The sequence below is a fragment of the Etheostoma spectabile genome, chromosome 4 (assembly GCF_008692095.1).
Source record: "Etheostoma spectabile isolate EspeVRDwgs_2016 chromosome 4, UIUC_Espe_1.0, whole genome shotgun sequence".
Classification (NCBI taxonomy): domain Eukaryota; kingdom Metazoa; phylum Chordata; class Actinopteri; order Perciformes; family Percidae; genus Etheostoma; species Etheostoma spectabile.
The window spans coordinates 22330303-22348166 of record NC_045736.1 but is presented as its reverse complement, the minus strand read 5'-3'; the positions used below and the strand labels follow the sequence as shown (position 1 = coordinate 22348166).

At 41.8% G+C, this 17864-nt stretch overlaps 1 protein-coding gene across 4 annotated transcripts; it reads left to right on the top strand.

The window, feature by feature from the left end:
* The first annotated feature begins 546 nt into the window (after positions 1-546).
* hipk1b (homeodomain interacting protein kinase 1b) lies at positions 547-16574 on the top strand. Of its 4 annotated transcripts, none has more exons than XM_032512343.1 (18): positions 547-902; positions 3665-4395; positions 5037-5228; positions 5355-5536; positions 5693-5816; positions 6129-6248; positions 6455-6541; positions 6681-6865; positions 6973-7120; positions 7206-7392; positions 7786-7904; positions 9055-9189; positions 10171-10328; positions 10772-10843; positions 11491-11655; positions 11917-12131; positions 12233-12345; positions 15116-16574. In XM_032512343.1, the coding sequence occupies exons 2-18, from the start codon at positions 3667-3669 to the stop codon at positions 15572-15574; spliced, it is 3390 nt and encodes a 1129-aa protein (XP_032368234.1). In that variant the 5' UTR covers positions 547-902; positions 3665-3666; the 3' UTR covers positions 15575-16574. The 4 variants fall into 4 exon arrangements, with proteins under 4 accessions (XP_032368234.1, XP_032368233.1, XP_032368236.1 ...); XM_032512342.1 differs by having other exon boundaries at positions 10168-10328; XM_032512345.1 differs by lacking the exon at positions 9055-9189.
* The last annotated feature ends 1290 nt before the right edge of the window (positions 16575-17864 follow it).

The following is a 17864-nucleotide window of genomic DNA, read 5'->3' as shown; positions in this document are numbered from 1 at the left end:
ACACTCTAAAAAAACCTGATCTCTTCAACATTTCTCACATCTTGGATTTTGCTAACCATGTACATACCACCATTTGTGGAGGACTAAAGCCTGAGTTAAAAGAAATCTGCAAAGAGGCTTACAGAATTCTGAACCATAAGAACCGTAAGGAAGTTGGTGGAAACAATCTTTATGTTTCGTCTTTGTACGTGGTTAAGTTAGTAGCTAGTTAGTTTTCAGGTTTGTCACAGGATTGGTGGAAAATGTTATAGTCCTACCGGAAAATTACTGGAATATATTATATTACGTCACGTCAATTTCGTTTTACCGTAAACATGTTGTTTTCCGTTTTCCTTGATGTGTAAAAACGATCCAAAATGTCTCTCGACCAAATCCTTCGACAACAGCGTCCTGTTTAAACAGTTCCGAATTACATTCCATGTCCACTGAGTCTGCCTCAGTTGTTCATCTTGTAAGAAATTAAGCTCAAATTGCGTGCATCGTACACAAAATCCAAACATCCATGGTAATTACGGTAGTAACCGGAAATGCCGTAACAATCGCAGCTGATATAAGGACGTGGTTGTTCCGGTAAAAAGTGGATTTGCTGCTTAAAGATAGGGGGGTTTAGAGTAGAATATATTATGTTTTAAGCAACAACTGTAAATATTTTTTTAGAACTAGATGTTTTAACTTCATAATACAATGAAACCTACGGATTTTTCTTCTGTAAACTCGACACTGTAACGCCTTCTCGTGCTGGCCAGCTCTGCATCGACTGAAGAAACAATGCAGGCCTAGCTAGCTTCTGACGTTAGCTGGCGGAAGCTAATCGGATAACACTGGTCCAGCAGACTGCAGTGGGATTTAAACCCAGGACGAAGCCGTTTTTCGTCGCTGTAACGATAACAACATCCAATCCGGTATATAACAACTAATTATTTATACATGTTTCTTTTCATGCAGTCTGTCCTTATAACGTAACTTTTATTTTGTGATATAAGCCACATATTGACCAAGCTAGCGTGTTGGCATGATCAAGTTAAGTGGTGTTGATGTGATCCAAAAGTCGGTCTCTGTCAGAGGTGGTAGTGGTTTTCTGTTTCTGTGTCTAGTTCTTTCAGTGATGTGGTTTTGTTTGAAATCAGTTGCTTAACTTCCACTACGCTCCATCACAGTTCAGTCAGCCTGTCAGGATGTTTCTTTTACAGCACATTTGCGTTTTCGGTTGCGTCAAAACCTATTTTCTCTTTCTTTTCTCCAAACAGCAAGCTTAGCTAGTTATACCGGGAATCGGACCCATCAGAAACAGGCCCACCTTGTATTCAGATCCCAGGTTATCATTGCATAGTAACATTGCTTGCGCTGTCCCAGCAGGGGTTTAATTTATGTTTTATTATAGAGTTAAGTAATGGCTTACACTCTTATTTTGTAAGGTTTTTGTTTTCTGTGGCTTGCATGATTTACTTTGAAATATAACATCTGTCCGATAAATGAGATATTTCGATAGAAACAAGAGGTGTCAGACAAAATAGGGCTTTCTTAAAATGAGAAGCAATATAGAAACAATATAGGTAATAATATTATAGACTATACATGCTACTCTTTAGAAATTATTTTTTCTGTCCTACTACACGTCATATATGGCACTGTTTTGTATATGCGGCAACCTTTTCTAACTATGTCACCCAATCCTAAAAACATGGCTCTCGATGTGTCTTATTAGATTTTCTTATAACAATTTACAGTCTGGCCCTTCGGATAATACCTTAAAATTCAATTCAACTTTATTTCAGATACACAGGTCCATATAATAACATATGTAAAACACAACACAAACAAGACAGAGTTCTATACATTGAAGTGTTCCAATGTTGAATATTGGTGTTTAAAATTTACAGTTTGACAGAATAAAAATTCCGTGCTAGTGACGTTCACAATACACTTTACCGGTATATCTTTTTTTCAGATTTGATGGTTTGTGGAGTGTTTCCATGTTTGTGGTTTTTGTTGATGACTGGATTTTACACTCAGTTGCCAGTTTATTAGGGGCAACTAACTAAATGTGTTGCAATCTAATACAACAACCCTCCAATTACCCCTACCTTCATGAAGGTTATTAATGTTCAGTTTAAGGTTTTTGAAATGTCAAAAACTTGTGCCCGTAACAATTTCTCTGAACCAAAGCGACATCTTGAACTGACTTGTTTTGTCCAACCAACAGTCAGCTACCCAGAGAAATACATTTTGCTATCAAATATGACAAAGAAAAGTAGTACAACCTCTCAACTGAGCAGAAACTAAACGTATAACTAATAACTAATATAAATAGGGTGGACTGTTGTTATACTATGTTAATTTGAGTTTAGTCTTGCATTGCCAGACCTTCCTCTACAGTGATGCAGAGGAGGGCCTGACTAGTCCAAACAGCAGCTGGGATGGGAGAAAAACGTGCTCTGGTTTGTTTTAAATTAAAATTTCACTTTGAGGTTTTTTAACATTAATATGAGTTCCCCCAACCTGGCTATGGTCCCCCACTGGCTAGAGATGGTGATAGGTGTAAACCGAGCCCTGGGTATCCTGCTCTGCCTTTTGAGAAAATGAAAGCTCAAATGGGCTGATCTGGAATCTTGCCCATTATGACATCATAAGGGGGAAGGTTACCTCCCCTTTCTCTGCTTTGACCGCCCAGAGAATTTGGCCTACCCATAAGAGAGAGATATCATGGCTTTCAAACGAGCAAAGTGGCAGTAGTTCAAGGCCACACCCCCAACCTCCACCTTGACTCCTAGTCTAGCTAGCTGTCTCAAATTACCCTGCAGAGATCTGAGAAGCAGGTAAACATCTTCCAAATTGACCGGATTTTAGAATGCCAACACAAAGAAAGCAGAAGGGGAGGGACATCCAGCGGAAATGGAGCAATCCCCTAAATTAATCGTCATCGATATAGGCTAATCTGAGCTAACTGTACCAAATAAATATAGCACTGGTAGCAGTGCAGTATATCAACACAGATTGTAGTCTTGATCAACAGACGTACATTACCAGGATAAAGCCATGTCAGGCTGTGTCCCTCTGCTTCCGCTTAGTATGTTAGTATGCTTTGCTACGGGAAACAACAAACTTTAAGCTAGCAAGCTACTCGCTGAAAATGGCAAGTTTTGAAGAAAACTTGGATCTTGCAGAAAGGCAGGCCTGCTTGGTTCTTTCGGTGAATGTTTGTCAAGACTTACAAATAACATGTTCCCGGCATTTACTATCTAACTAGGACGTTTTGGGACCAATTGTTGGGGCTTGCTATGGCAATACATTGGTAATTAAAATAGCTCATGTTACTGTTTAGTATGAACAGTCAACTTTAATATGTTATGTGGCTTTTTTTTGCGGAATGTTCCACGAAAAGTGGTTCCTTTTGAGACTATTTAGCAGAGGCACAGTCACTGCGTCCGGAACTTAGAGCCATCCAAGACAATTGTGATTGGTTGAGGAAATGCAAACAACCCAAAGTGTTTTTCTCCCTCCAATTCCAGAATATACGTGTGGTGTTGCCAGACCTACCTCCACAGCGCTGTGGAAATAGGTCTGGCAATGCTAAACTACTTTGTAACGTTCATTTATAAAATAGGTAGTTAAGGTGGTTTAGGTTTTTTGTTTCCCTATCTCATTCTCATTAATCTCTTTTCAGCTATGAGCTCTCAGCTGCAGGTCTTCTCTCCTCCCTCCATCCCCTCCAGTGCCTTTTGTCGCGTTAAGAAGCTGAAGGTGGAGAGCAATGTTTGGGACGTGTCCACCACTGAAGCTTACAGCTCCATAGCAGGCCAATCGGCATACACCTTTACCCCAGCCATGGCTGTGGCACCCTTTGCACCTTCCTTGGTCTTCCCCCCTGTAGCACCTGGCTCCCGAGGTCAAGTGGTGGTGCGGGCAGCTGATAGCACTGGCAGCCTCCCCCGTGGATCCAGCCGGCGTGTGGCAGAGCAGGCAATGTCTTCATCTTTTGCTCATAACGAGACGTCCTCTGAAACAAGGGGGCACAGGCACGGGCAGAAAAGAAAGATTGAGGAGACCAATGAAAGCAGTGGGAGTGGATGTGGCAGTGTCCAAATATTGGAGGAGCTCTCAGCCCCTGCAGCAACTTACTCCACACGTACGGGTGGTGGTGGAGGCGGCACAGGCCAGTCCATACCCCACTCAGCTCAAACCACCAAGAGCAGCAGCTCCAATGGTGAAGGGGATTATCAGTTAGTGCAGCACGAGATCCTCTGCTCCGTGTCCTGCAGCTATGAAGTCCTGGAGTTTTTAGGAAGAGGCACGTTTGGACAGGTGGCCAAGTGCTGGAAGAGGGGCACCAATGAGATTGTGGCCATCAAGATTCTAAAAAACCATCCTTCTTATGCTCGTCAGGGCCAAATCGAGGTAATCAAACATTTAACATTACTTTTTGTTGATTCAAGATTTGTGTAACCTGCTTTGATAACCCTACAATGTTGTCAGAGAGCTTCTTGTCCTGCAGCATTAATACTACAGTGCTAGCAATGTGTGTGGCTGTATGTGAGATTTTTTGGCCTTGCCGATCTAGCTCTAGAAATGTTGAACAGAGTTGATTCTTCTGAAGTTATGCAACAATACAACAAGCACTAATGGCAGCTTAAGATCAAAGCTAATTTATTAACACTGCGTTCCCCTTTGTCATAGGATTCTTTTGTGTTAGAAATGGTCAGTTACACTATAAAACTAGGATCATAGTATTGTGTTCACATGGGTTCCACTTTACATGAGGAAGATGATGATGATGTAAGGTTACTGTTTATTAGGGGCCTTTAAATTGAAATGCAACTAATGTAAAGTGACTCCCTGCCTGTTGTACTTCTGACATGCAGCTTTATCAATAATTTTGAAACTAACTAGTTAAATAAGACTTGCAACCAGTGTAACGGACCTACATACTATAGCATTATTGTGCACTTCCTTGTACTTGGCATTTTCTTGTTATGCAACATAAATGAATCAGCTTTAACTGGCAAGTCGCATGGGGTTATTTGTTTCTCTTTTAATAGGTGGGTATCCTGAACCGGCTGAGTGCAGAGAACGCAGATGAGTACAACTTTGTGCGTTCATACGAATGCTTCCAACACAAGGGTCACACCTGCCTGGTGTTTGAGATGCTGGAGCAGAACCTCTATGACTTTCTTAAGCACAGCAAGTTCAGCCCACTCCCCCTACGGCACATCAGACCCATCCTACAGCAGGTTGGCAAATGTTTTCATAAAACCTTTATCAATCTATCGTATTATTACTTTTAGTTTGTCATTGCTACTATAAACCTTTCATTCTTAGTATTGCAGCCTGATTAATATTTGTGTTAATATCTTTAGGTGGCAACAGCGCTGATGAAACTGAAAAGCCTTGGTCTGATTCATGCAGACCTGAAGCCAGAGAACATCATGCTGGTCGACCCTCTAAGACAGCCCTACAAGGTGAAGGTCATTGACTTTGGCTCAGCAAGTCATGTGTCCAAAGCGGTCTGCTCAACCTACTTACAGTCTCGCTACTACAGGTTAGTGACAAGAAACCCAGCTGCATTTTGTTGATTTATATGCATCTTTCCTTGTAGTCTTATGAGGATGAGTGGTGGAAAATGTGCTGTGTTTCTATGACAGAACTTTGTAATTCAGGTCTGGCAATAGTTCCTAACCTTCTCTTTGCTGTCTAGGGCTCCAGAGATCATTTTGGGGTTGCCATTCTGTGAGGCCATTGACATGTGGTCTTTAGGCTGTGTGATTGCAGAGTTGTTTCTGGGTTGGCCTCTCTACCCTGGAGCCTCTGAGTACGACCAGGTCAGTACTGACTTTAGTGTTTCCCAGGCCTTGTAGAAAAATGTTCAAATGCATGGGAAAGGCTAACCTATCAGATTGAAATAGAGGCCACATGTTATTTGAAAGCAGGTCATGAATGTACTGTAGGTGCTCTGTAGAACTTGTATTAAGAGCGGCTAGTGCTGCAATAAGCCAAGAGATGCAAAATGCTGCAGAAAAACAAGCTTAACTACAAACTATATAGGTATTGCAGGCAATCCGATTTTAGTCATGGCCCTTACTGTTTGGTCTTACTTTGATTCCTAAACTTGAATGTTATTTTTCTGTTTCCAGATCCGTTACATTTCTCAGACTCAAGGCCTGCCTGCGGAGTACTTGCTGAGCGCCGGCACTAAAACCAGTCGCTTCTTCAATCGAGGACCTGACTCTAGCTACCCACTCTGGAGGCTAAAGGTTAATACAAGCTCATATGAATTCTACTCAGTATCTGCTTATTTAAATTATTATTATAAAGAATATCAGAAAATGGCAATAAATATATAAAGAAGTCTAGATGATCCTTCTGATTTGATTATTTTTTTAATATTAAATTGCATCCGGATCACTAAATGTTTATAGTGATAGTTTAATGAAAAACAGAAATGGTTTCCATCTTCCAGACCCCAGCAGAGCATGAAATGGAGATGGGTATCAAGTCCAAGGAGGCCAGAAAGTATATCTTCAACTGTCTGGATGACATGATGCAGGTAGATGGCTTTCCTTCTGAACATCTAATTAGTTTTTTGTGCTTCACACGCATGGTTTGTACACACAAACCCAATAAATTAAATCACCTGTACCACATATTGTTTGTTTGACTCATTTTGGTGTTATTTTGTATTCCAGGTCAACCTGTCCTCTCATTTGGAGGGTACGGACATGCTGGCTGAGAAAGCTGATAGACGAGAGTTTATAGACCTCTTGAAGCGGATGCTCCGTCTGGATGCTGACAAAAGGATCACGCCTACTAAAACTCTAGGTCACCCCTTTGTCACAATGAGCCACCTCATGGATTATCCCCACAGCTCACAGTAAGTGTGTGCAGTGAAGTGTTCTTTTTGCCAGTGCTGCATGTAAATGTCGGTTTGGTTGAGGCTCCACTTAAATCTAATCACTAAAACACTGAACTCCTCCCCAGTGTGAAGTCCTGCTTCCAGAACATGGAGATCTGTAAGCGTCGGAGCTCTTATGATAACAAATCCCTGTACTCCACCAGTGCGGTTCCCAGCGCTGCAGCGGGCAACCTCACTGTTACCTTCAGTAGCCAGCTCAACCAGCATAACCAGGTATGACCCATATTTCACCACTAATTCTTGCGAGTTTAAAGATCTGCAACTACTCTAGTATTAATCTGGTAATTTGTCTTAACAGGTGCCTTCTGCGGGGGGAACGATGCCTTTGCTGAACTACCAGCCAGCTCTGTACCAGCAGGCGACCATTAACATTCCCGGTCTTGCTCAACAGAGTGTCCCGATTCCAACGCGTCCTGCTGGGCTGTGTAGCCAGACAGAACCCTTCCAGCAAACTCTCATTGTCTGCCCACCCTCTACTATTCAAGGTAAAGGTTGCAATCAGACTGAAAAAAGACTGGTGTTGGAAGTTAGGTTTGGCTATTTACACGTGTACAGTCATACACTATCGTCAATGTTATTCTGTTATTCTTTGTCCCGTATAAATAAACTCATGAATTCATAAAAGGAAAAACAACATGTGGGGTTGCGCTAGTGTAAAATGTCTCTACCATGTTGATTATTTTTGTTTACCACATCACTTTTTACTTAAAGGCCTGTCTCTACAGACAGCAATCCTAAACTTGAATTAAATGGCACAATATTCCACCTTTTTTTTTCTGGAACAGGGATAAAAAAAATCTGATCTTTAAGCTGTGAGATATTTTTCATCAGTATTTCGGTGTTACTCATTGATATGCTTGTGTTTAATTGTTTTCTAGGGCTACAGCCAACCAATAAGAGTTCCAGTTTCCCTGTGAGGATGGAGAACTCTGTACCCATAGTACCTCAGAACCAGTCTGCTCAGTCATTGCAGATCCAGCCAAGTATGCTCACACAGGTAAGAGTTTGTTAGGTATGTGGGTGTTTCATCAAAGTTCAAGATGTCTGTGAGGTGCTAACCTTGTGAATATTATTTTATTTACAGAAATTCTTGGTGCGATTTTTACTGTGGTCCTCAGAGAAGAGACATGCTGCTTTGACAAAGAAAGCATGCATGCAAAGATGCAAAGTGCAACAAATACTTAACATATTTTTCAGTGTTATTCCGCTCTCGTTCAATGTAGTGTATAGAACTTTAGACCGAAGCTGTTCCAACTGAATGGGAGGGGGGGGAAACAGGCACCAAATAGACCTGCGTCATATATACATCTCCTGGAGGAAAAGGGGTATCTGAGGTTAATTTGCATGTGGGAAAGGGGTTTGTGGATTTGCAGCATTATACTTTCGGGAGGTTGACTCAGAGAAAGGGATTTACCTTTTGTGAATACTGAGGTTTAAACTTTAATTTCAGCAGTTCCATATGGATTTCATGGATACAGTGCACATGAGCACATGTTTTTATAATCTGGCATTTTGAAACCTAAACTCTGGGTTACATAAATCTGGCAACATCCCTAAATGATCTCACGACTCATTAGTGCCAAGCTCTAGAGCAATGGTGCCCAGTTTTGCTTATTCAGTGAGTGCATCCAAGTATTTTCCTTTCATGTCCACTTCTTATTTTTTCTGCCAGCAGAGCAAGCCGAAGTTTTGTTAGTAGCACGTTAAGACATTTTTTCCAACAAAAAGCTTTTTTTCTCAGTGGATATGTTTGTTAAAATGTTTTTAGGCCACTGCTTTTTAAAATGACAAAAGGTTTGACTCCAGCAGCGTAGTCCATGCTGTTGTTGTTTGTGTTTCTACTGATTGTCGCCCTAAGATTTTTTTCCAGGACTGATTGGGCTGCCACTCAAAGCCATACCTTTCGTTTTCCCAGTCTCCTATCTGGGATGAATGCCAGATGTTTAATGTGGGAGACCAATGTGGCTCGTAAAGTGACTAAATTGCTGTTTGCTAAAAGTAGGAATAATTGCTGCACACTGCAGAGGTCAGGTGTCCAGATGGCCAATGGTACCAGTGTTCATCTCTTCAGATACAGCCTTTTGAAGGACGTTACTTTTGCATCATGCCCTAACACTGCCCTCCCCTATCCTCCCTCCCTCCTCCAGGGTTCCTGTACACCCCTGATGGTGGCCACCCTACACCCTCCCTCAGCAGGCATAGCCCCCCAGTATTCTCTGCCCCTCGGGCTGGGCGCTGGGGTGGGCCGGCCCACCCTCCTGGAGCACACAGCCACAGTGCTGGTAAAGCTACAAGGACATCCCTGAAGAAAAAAAAATCACATTCCCACTACTTCTACCACTAACAATGCCATCTCTCTCTCCCGCGCCACTCCCCTTTTTCATTTCATGTGTTTGCAATTTTCCCTCTACCTTATGGGGCTAGTCTTTGTATTATCCATCATATTTCTTTATTTGGCTTTTTCACATTCAGTCTTGTCATAATCATGGCTCTGTGCTTATTTTTCACCTTTTTTGGTCTGGAATCACCATTTTTTCCATCTTGATATTGATTTCTTTCTCTTTCTTTTTTTTAATTCCCCTTTAACATTAAATCAGAATTGACAAACTGTACAATCTCTTTCCACTCCAAAGGACACCCCCCTCCCTACACCATTCACACCCTCTTTCATTCCCTCCCCAACATTCTTTCCCCATAGGTGTGCTGAGGGCATGGAGCGCATGTGTTGCTGGGTTTGTCTGTGCTTTGCTTGTAGCTTCTCTTGTCCTGTCCTTCCTTGGTTTCAGCAAAGAAGGTTGCAGCTACAAAGTCCACTAAAATCCCTACAGCCTGACTCTGACACACATCTTTTGTTTCAGCCCCAGAAAATGTGGCATGCCTTTTCCCAAGACAGCTTATCAGCAGATTGTTTGGCATCAGTAAACTAAACTAATCTTTCTTCAGTATTTCCTCTTTAACAGGCACCATGGTCCTGTGAAGTGCTTCATTGTTCGTGCTTTGCATGATATCATCTTGTGCATTTGTTGCAGGGCAATGCTATAATAAGGGAATGGCTTGGGAACGCTTATTTTTTTGTGCTTTTGCCTGTAGAAGAGATTGGCCAATTGGTTTTTCTCTTTGTCTTTGGTCCTTGGATTTATTTCTCAGCATGGCTGTTTGTCTGGCCCATTCCAGAAATCATATAAATTCTGTTGATTTGTTTAATATCTGATTCTTGATGTTACATGTACTGAAGTGTGAGTGTCTGTTGTTTCTCTCAGCAGGCCTGGCCCACTGGCACCCAACAGATCCTCATACCATCGTCATGGCAGCAAGTCCCAGGTGTGGCAATCCACAGCTCTGCCCACCAGTCAAATGTTACTGAATCGCCCCTGGAAACACTTCACGCCAATGCTTCCACGCAGCAGGGACACAGCTGGAGGTGGGTCAACTAACGACTGTTAAATCCAAGCAATTTGATAATAGTTTCACAAATGTGAACTAGCATCAGATTTCTGTCGTTGACATTACAATTTCACATACATTAAATGCAGATGCGTATTTTAAAAGATGCATTTTTGTGAAGTATCTTGGTTAAAAGTGATTTTACTGCACTTAATACACGTCATCGTTTTGTCATATATGGTCATGATTAGTCATATGAAATGACCATCTCAATCTTAAATTGACTTATAAGGGATAAGTACATAATGTACTGCAAATGTATTCTTCACTAACAGAGGAATGTGAGTGTTGACCTCCAAGGTTTTTTTGATAATTTTCTGGCACAATGCCAGAAAAGTAAGCTTCTTTGTGGTTAAGTCTCGTGTTCTGATTTGCCAGTGGTGTCCACCCCTGACTAGTTTGATCTTTGGCCCTTTATAGGAGCACAACTCAAGCCAGGACCCAGCAGGAGAGGAAGAAGGTGAAAGCCAGACGTGGAGAGAACCGGAACAGGTTGGTAGAGTCCTGCAAGGTTTGAGCTAGAGATGGTCCGATACCTTTTTTTTTTTCTTTGCTTCACATTTCTGATACCTGAACTTGTGTATCTGTCGATACCAAGTTCTGATCCGATACCAGTGTATCATATATTTTATTATGTTTTAACAGCTGTATACTACTATCCCTGGATGGATGTAATATGATTTCTATCTTTGTTAAACTCTTTGTGAAACAAACAAACCATGAACAACACAGAACTTTCTTTTATTATCCAGTTTGACTCATTTATAACAGAAAAAGAACTTAAATAAACTTCTTTAACGTAGATTTTCTTCAGGGCTTTATTATGTGGTACTGATACCAGCATTTTAGGCAGTATTGGAGGAGATGGCGATACTGGTATCGGAACATCTCTAGTTTAAGCTGTCACACCAACATGACGGATGTCCCAAAAGAACTGATGTTGCACCATGAACTGTTAAGACTAATCAGAACTTTGTCCAGGCAATGCAATTTCTGATGGTAGGTTGTAGTTTTATTTGTCGAGAATGGAGCAAGACTTTTGCACATTCCTTTATGTTCTTGTTTCTGTCTGTTATCACAGCTGAAATCACATTTGCTTTGGGTGGGAAATCTCAACATTTTGCTATTTTTCTGCCTAGGGGTATCTCCACTGCATCATTACTCTGCAGCAGCGGCGTGACCCCATCCAGCGCCACGTTATCTCAGCCAATCGTCATCTCCGACACACCCAGTCCAGCAGTCAGCATCATCACTATTCATAGTGACACAGACACAGAGGATGAGCGCAAATTCCATCCCTCCAGGTGAGGACAAGATACTCCACTGCACTATTTAAAAGATCTGTGATTTAACCATTGGTGTAATACTTCCTCCATCTCTGATTCAACTGTGCAAGGCCAATATTTGTAGTTCAAAAACATGTATGTTTCCATGGCAATTTTACTAGGGGATTAATGGAAAAACATATTTTTTGACTCAATAAGATCAGAATAGTTCTTTATTCATTTTGATATACCGCTTCTCATTTTCTTGTGAAATATAACACGCTTTCTCTCATTACATAGTGTTGGTCTGAGCCAGCGCACTAACGTCATCAGCTGTGTGACGGTGCACGACTCTGACTCTTCTACAGCCAGTCCCCTGACTCCTCTGCCCCGCACACTTAACCCAGCTAGCACCATGTCGTCACGCCAAGCCAAGTCTCTGGCAGTGGTGGCACCTTCAGTTAAACCCCAGGGCTCTGAGAGAGGAGCCGTTCCACGTGGACGCCTGGAGACCGGTGAGAGTCACTCATCTACCTGCTTTCTGTGTGTTATCACAAATAATGTTCATGTTTGGTGTGAACTCAGTTTAATTTAATACTTCTTTTTTAATTCACAGTGAACTACATGAAGCCTAAGAGATCATCCAACCGACAGCCCTGCAGCTCAGGGGTGAGCATGGAGCGTCATGGACTGGTGCCAAGCCAGTCACACCCCTTAAACCTCAGCCAGGTGAGGCTTCTTTTGTGTTTCACAAGCTTAGATGTTGCCGTTGTATAGTAGTGACAGCTTGAGGAACCATTGCATTTATTTGACGATCACATGAGACAAAAAGACAGTAAACACTTGATGGGAAAGGATGTGCACTCTTCAGTATCTTAATTACAGTGCTATAGAGACAGAGCACATTTAAGTCCCTCCCACCAGAGATGAAAAAAATAACTCTTTGCTCTCTATTGATTGGTATTGTGTGAAGGTGTCTCCTTGTCAATTTCGTCTGCTAGCAAACTATTCACTACCAACAGGGTAAATAACTAGTACTGTCAGTCACGTTATTAACGGCGTTAACGCAAACCCATTTTAACAGTGTAAATTTTTTTATTGCAAGATTAACATTTTTGGCCTAGCAAACTTTTTTTCACATGCTGTTGGAGCAACTAGTAACGTTAGAAAAACACCAACACCACACCAGATTTAGCTAGACCGGAAACAAAACAGGCACGCCGCGCACACTTGTTTGGGCTTGTGAGCCGGCCAAAGAATAGTAATGTTACATTTTGAGTAGATGGCGAGTGTGAGATGCTGAAATGGATGCCAATAAGATTCTAAATTAAAAGTTTACTTTTTAAAAGTTGCTAAATGGTTCCATTGACAAGACCAAAGTTATGTGTGTGTGTTTTGTCGTTGTGAACTGAGGTATCATCCAAGCACACAGCTGATGCAAATTCTCTGCCCAATCGTCAAAGTATTTTTTTACCCTTTTATTGATGGACAGTGTTACATTGTGTGAGAGATTATTTGCTCCAAGTGAGAATGTTACGTGTAAAATTAAACACCACAGTAAGCTGTATGCCAATGTCGTTTTCAATTTAAAAAAAAAAAAAAAAAAAAATCGTTTGACAGCACTATAAATAACCCATGACTAGTTTTTATAAGCTGCCGAACAAAAACTGTGCATCAGGATCCCACAGTCTTCCTCTTCTTACTGCTGATTCATCCATCCACATTCGTTCGCTTATCCGTTATCGTGCAGCGGGGGGAGCAGCTCCAGCAAGGGACTGCAAACGCCCCTTTCCCTGAGATTGGATGGTCGTGAGAAGGGACCCCCTCACCCCATACTCCTGCTGAACCTCCCACAGTATCTCCCGGGGGACCCGGTCATACGCCTTCTCCAGAGCCACAAAACGCATATAGACCATTGTTAGGATTGTTGCAAGAGTGACAATCTGATCCGTTGTTCCACGACCAGAATCCGCATTGTTCCTCTTCAACCAGAGGTTTGACTATCTGCCGAACCTTCCTTTCCAACACCTTGGAGTAGACTTTACCAGAGAGGCTGAGAAGTGTGATACCCCTGTTATTGGCATACACCCTCTGGTCCCGGGTTTTGAACAGGGGAACCACCACCCCGGTCTGCCACTGGCACCGTCTCGGACCTCCACGCCCCTTCACACACAGAGCTTTCAGCATTTCTGGATGGATCTCATCAATCCCTGGGGCTTTGCCGCTGGGAAGTTCTTTGACCACCTCAGAGACTTCCACCAGGAAACTGACGACAATTCCCCCATTGATTCCTGCTGATTCCTCACGTCAATTTTTTACTTTTGTCTTTATAAAAGTTCAGTTTTCAGGATCGGCAGCTTTTAAAAACTTCCATCATGGGTTATTTACCCTGTTGGTAGTGAATATCCCCACACAGCAGTTTCAAGGCATTATTCTGTTTGCTATCAAACGGATTTGACAAAGAGGCCCTTTCACACGATACAAGTCAATAGAGAGTCGAAGCATCTCCCAAAGAATGTCAAAGTCATATGACACACTTATCAGCAGCTACAAGCCACAACAAAGGAGGGAGATGCAAGGCAAACTTAACATTGACAAACTGATGTTCATTTAATGAAACTGTAGACCTAAAGACAATGGGATGTGGAAGTCAGGATCAGTGGTGGACAGGTGTGTGTGAATGCAATGAGCAATTTGAGATGCATGTTTGTCAGTGGTAACAAAAGAAGCAACATCATAAAGGTGAATTCAGGCTGGTGCAATCAGCTTCTGATGATCTGGTTCTTAAAGAGTTACAAAGTGTTCAATGAGTCCAGAGTGCTCTCTGCTGGACATAAAATGTAATGGCAGATGAGAGGCATAATATATCTCCAATAGGAGAGATAAATCTAAGGGGTCGCCAGATGATGAGCAGAATAGGAAAAGAGAGAAAAAATAAGCATTTCTGCGTCATATTTTTTCTGACATTTTCTTAGCTTTTTATGTGAAATAAACTTTAGGACAGGGGCAATCTGAGAAGGAAACTTGTTTTTGAATTTGTTTATATTGACCCGCTTACAGCTCTTTAACGTGTGCAATGTGACAAGAGGTCACAATAAGGCATGAATTGGCTGGAAAGGTGTTTTAATGTGTACAAGCATTAGCTGCTTCATCTTTTTAGATGTCACTAACCCACCAGTGGGTTGGTCGCTACACATTCATGCTGTGCAGTCAAACTTTGCATAAACCCACAAAGCTTTATTTAGAATATTTTTTTTTTCATTAATACCCTAAATATCAGGCAAATTGTTGTGAATTGTCTAAAACTATGTATGATACATTTTAGAATGTTTCCATTTCAAGAACTAATGCAGCCTCAACAAATATGAAATGACACCAATGATACCAAGTGCAAGTCTAATCTAAACAAAAGGAACTGACCAAGGTGCTGTACAAGTGATGTTCTGCCTTCTAGTTGCATATGCAGTGGCATGTATACTGAGTGTTGTTTCCTTTTTAGGTTCAGCCTGTGGTTTCTTCATCTCAAGAGCGTTCCCACAGTGACTCATCCTTGCGTCGCCAGTCGACATTCCCTCCGGCCGTCTCCTCTCACTACAACTTCCCCGAGGTGTCCTCCCTGGCCTCCGTTTCAGCCTCTGGCCCCAGCCTGTACACCTACCCAGCCTCCACCGCCCTCTCCTCAGCTTCTCAGGCCATGGAGCAGCTGCTAGGCCGTGGTCTCGCCAGCCACGGACACTCCCCCTCCGCCTATGCAGCAACGTACACCTCATCGTCGGCCTCCAGAAGAGACTCGGCCAGTCGTAAGGATTCTGTCAGTAGTCTGCTGCATGGCCTCCCCGCAGCCTACCAGCATCAGTTTGCCACTGGTTCTCCCTACGTTAGCGTGACACCCCGGGCCGAGGCTTACAGTGCCTACCAGCTAAGCCCCAGGCGCCTCACGCAGTACCCATACCTATAGGGAGTCTCACACACACTTTGAACAAAGAAAACGAAAAATCTACTTCCCCACATACTATCACAAAGGAAGATTTAAACTGTATTTCTAGTAGAATAACTGTTGGTCACTTATTTGTTTGCTGCTTTTGACTCCAAAGCGACATATCACCCAAACTCATTTAATACTCTTTAGGGTCATTTTTGTGTTTTTAAAAATGTTCTTTGATAGTTTTTTTTCTTCCCCTTAACAATATTGTTTATAGCCTGTATTTTATCCTCATCCTGTCCAGATGTATGATTTAGGCATTGTGGTTAATGTCTATTACTCCTGTTTCATCCTGAGGTTTTGTGTGAAGAGGGATTATCCTCCTGTCACAAGTTGCAACGACACTTTAGGCAAGCTTTTGAGATGCCTGACTCACAAGGCTGGTGAAGGGCTAGCTAACTGAAGTTTGGGGTTTTTTTGGGGCATTTCTGCTTTATTGGATAATGATAGCTTGGAGAGACTGGAAAGGCAGGGGAGAGAAAGAGGGGGGATGATGGGCTGGAATTTAACCTGGACCGCTGCGGTAAGGACTCAGCTTTGATACAATGTTCTGCCAGTTGAGCTACCGAAAAAGTTGTCTTTACTCATGATCCTTGTTATGAAGTTTTCACACTAATCTAGTGATGCCCTGTTTTAGCTAACACAATAATGTGTATTTTTACTCACATATCTTTTACCATGTTTTAAATTGTGTTTTGTCAGTGTGAGAAAGGAAGAGGAAGGTTCATGTCGGTTAAGAAAAAGATGTGGTGAAAACTGTGATGGATACATGTTAATTTAAGTGCACATGTAATAGTCTGTTAATGTAGTGACAGTGTTTAGGCAGAATTAATCACGTCCTTATCCAATAGAAACTTTTTTTTTTTAAACTGCATCCACTGAGTGCTGAATGTATTTATGAAGTGAAGAAAGAGGAGTGGGATCACCATCCTGAGGAATGATGTGAAAAGCTTGTTTCAAATTGTTAAAAAAAAAACACCTTCCCTACTTTTCTCTCCTTGAAATATAAACATACAGTTTCACATGGACCGAAAAAATATTCTATATCTGTGACTTCCAATTATGTAGGACCTGCTCATTTATTAAAATGGATTCATGGCCAGTTTTTACTGTTTTATATGGATGGATGGGGGGGGGGCAGAATTCTTGTCCTGTTTTCGCCCCATAACACTTTAGAAATGTTCGCTAGTAAGTTGTACAAACCACTCACACCGCTATACAATGACTGACATAAGATCATGCAATCTGCAACAGGCCTTGTGCTCAGTTACACAATGTTTGAGGAGAGGCCACTTTAACAGTCAAAGGTGGTGCTGTCCACTTAACGGTGTATTTTCCCCTCAGAAAATGTGCAAAAGTGGCCACTTTGGCTTCAGTCTTGTCTAAATATAATATCCTATTGTTTCTCACATATAGATTACCTGGGTCATAATACATCTGATTTATGGCTTTGCCCGCCGCTGTCTTGTAGTTGGAGGAGACTCAAGGTGGGTTACGAATGCTTTGTAGTAAATCCTTCCCCGTGGTGTTTGCATCAGTTTTGTGTTGTAATGTCTGAATATTTAACTATTTCATCTTAACATAGTATAGTTAAGAGGCTATTTGGTAGAACTAATTCAGGGAAAAAGGTTTCAGCTCAAATTAGGAGAGATGGACACCTGTTGACAGTTAAACAGCAGAAATGCCAGCAGCATCTCCCTTAACATCACGTTTAACTTGACACTGTTTTCAATAAAAATAACCATAAATTCATAATTTTGTTTGTTTCATTATTCCTCACCCCCTGTTCCAATAAACTCTGAATTCATGATTTCATTTCCTTCATTATCAGGTGGAATGTGCATATACAATACATAAGCGGCATTTTCCAGGGTACATAAACCGGTCGGGTAGCATATTTTTCTGCCTACAAAACAAAGCATTTACAGAGAACACACCAAATCCAGGAACATTAAAACAGACATTCAGAACGTCATGTTTGACACACAAATACACTCACCGGTCACTTTATTAGGTACACCTGTCCAACTGCTCGTTAACACTTAATTTCTAAGCAGCCAATCACATGGCAGCAACTCAGTGCATTTAGGCATGTAGACATGGTCAAGAGAATCTCCTGCAGTTCAAACCGAGCATCAGTATGGGGAAGAAAGGTGATTTGAGTGACTTTGAACGTGGCATGATTGTTGGTGCCAGAAGGGCTGGTCTGAGTATTTCAGAAACTGCTAATCTACTGGGATTTTCACGCACAACCATCTCTAGGGTT

Excerpts from the sequence above, each read along its gene's own strand:
- hipk1b (XM_032512342.1), top strand. The coding sequence starts at position 3,667 with ATGAGCTCTCAGCTGCAGGTCTTCTCTCCTCCCTCCATCCCCTCCAGT. Across the intron at positions 6,542-6,680 it reads GTCTGGATGACATGATGCAG|GTCAACCTGTCCTCTCATTT; the intron begins GTAGATGGCTTT and ends TTTGTATTCCAG. Across the intron at positions 6,866-6,972 it reads GATTATCCCCACAGCTCACA|TGTGAAGTCCTGCTTCCAGA; the intron begins GTAAGTGTGTGC and ends ACTCCTCCCCAG.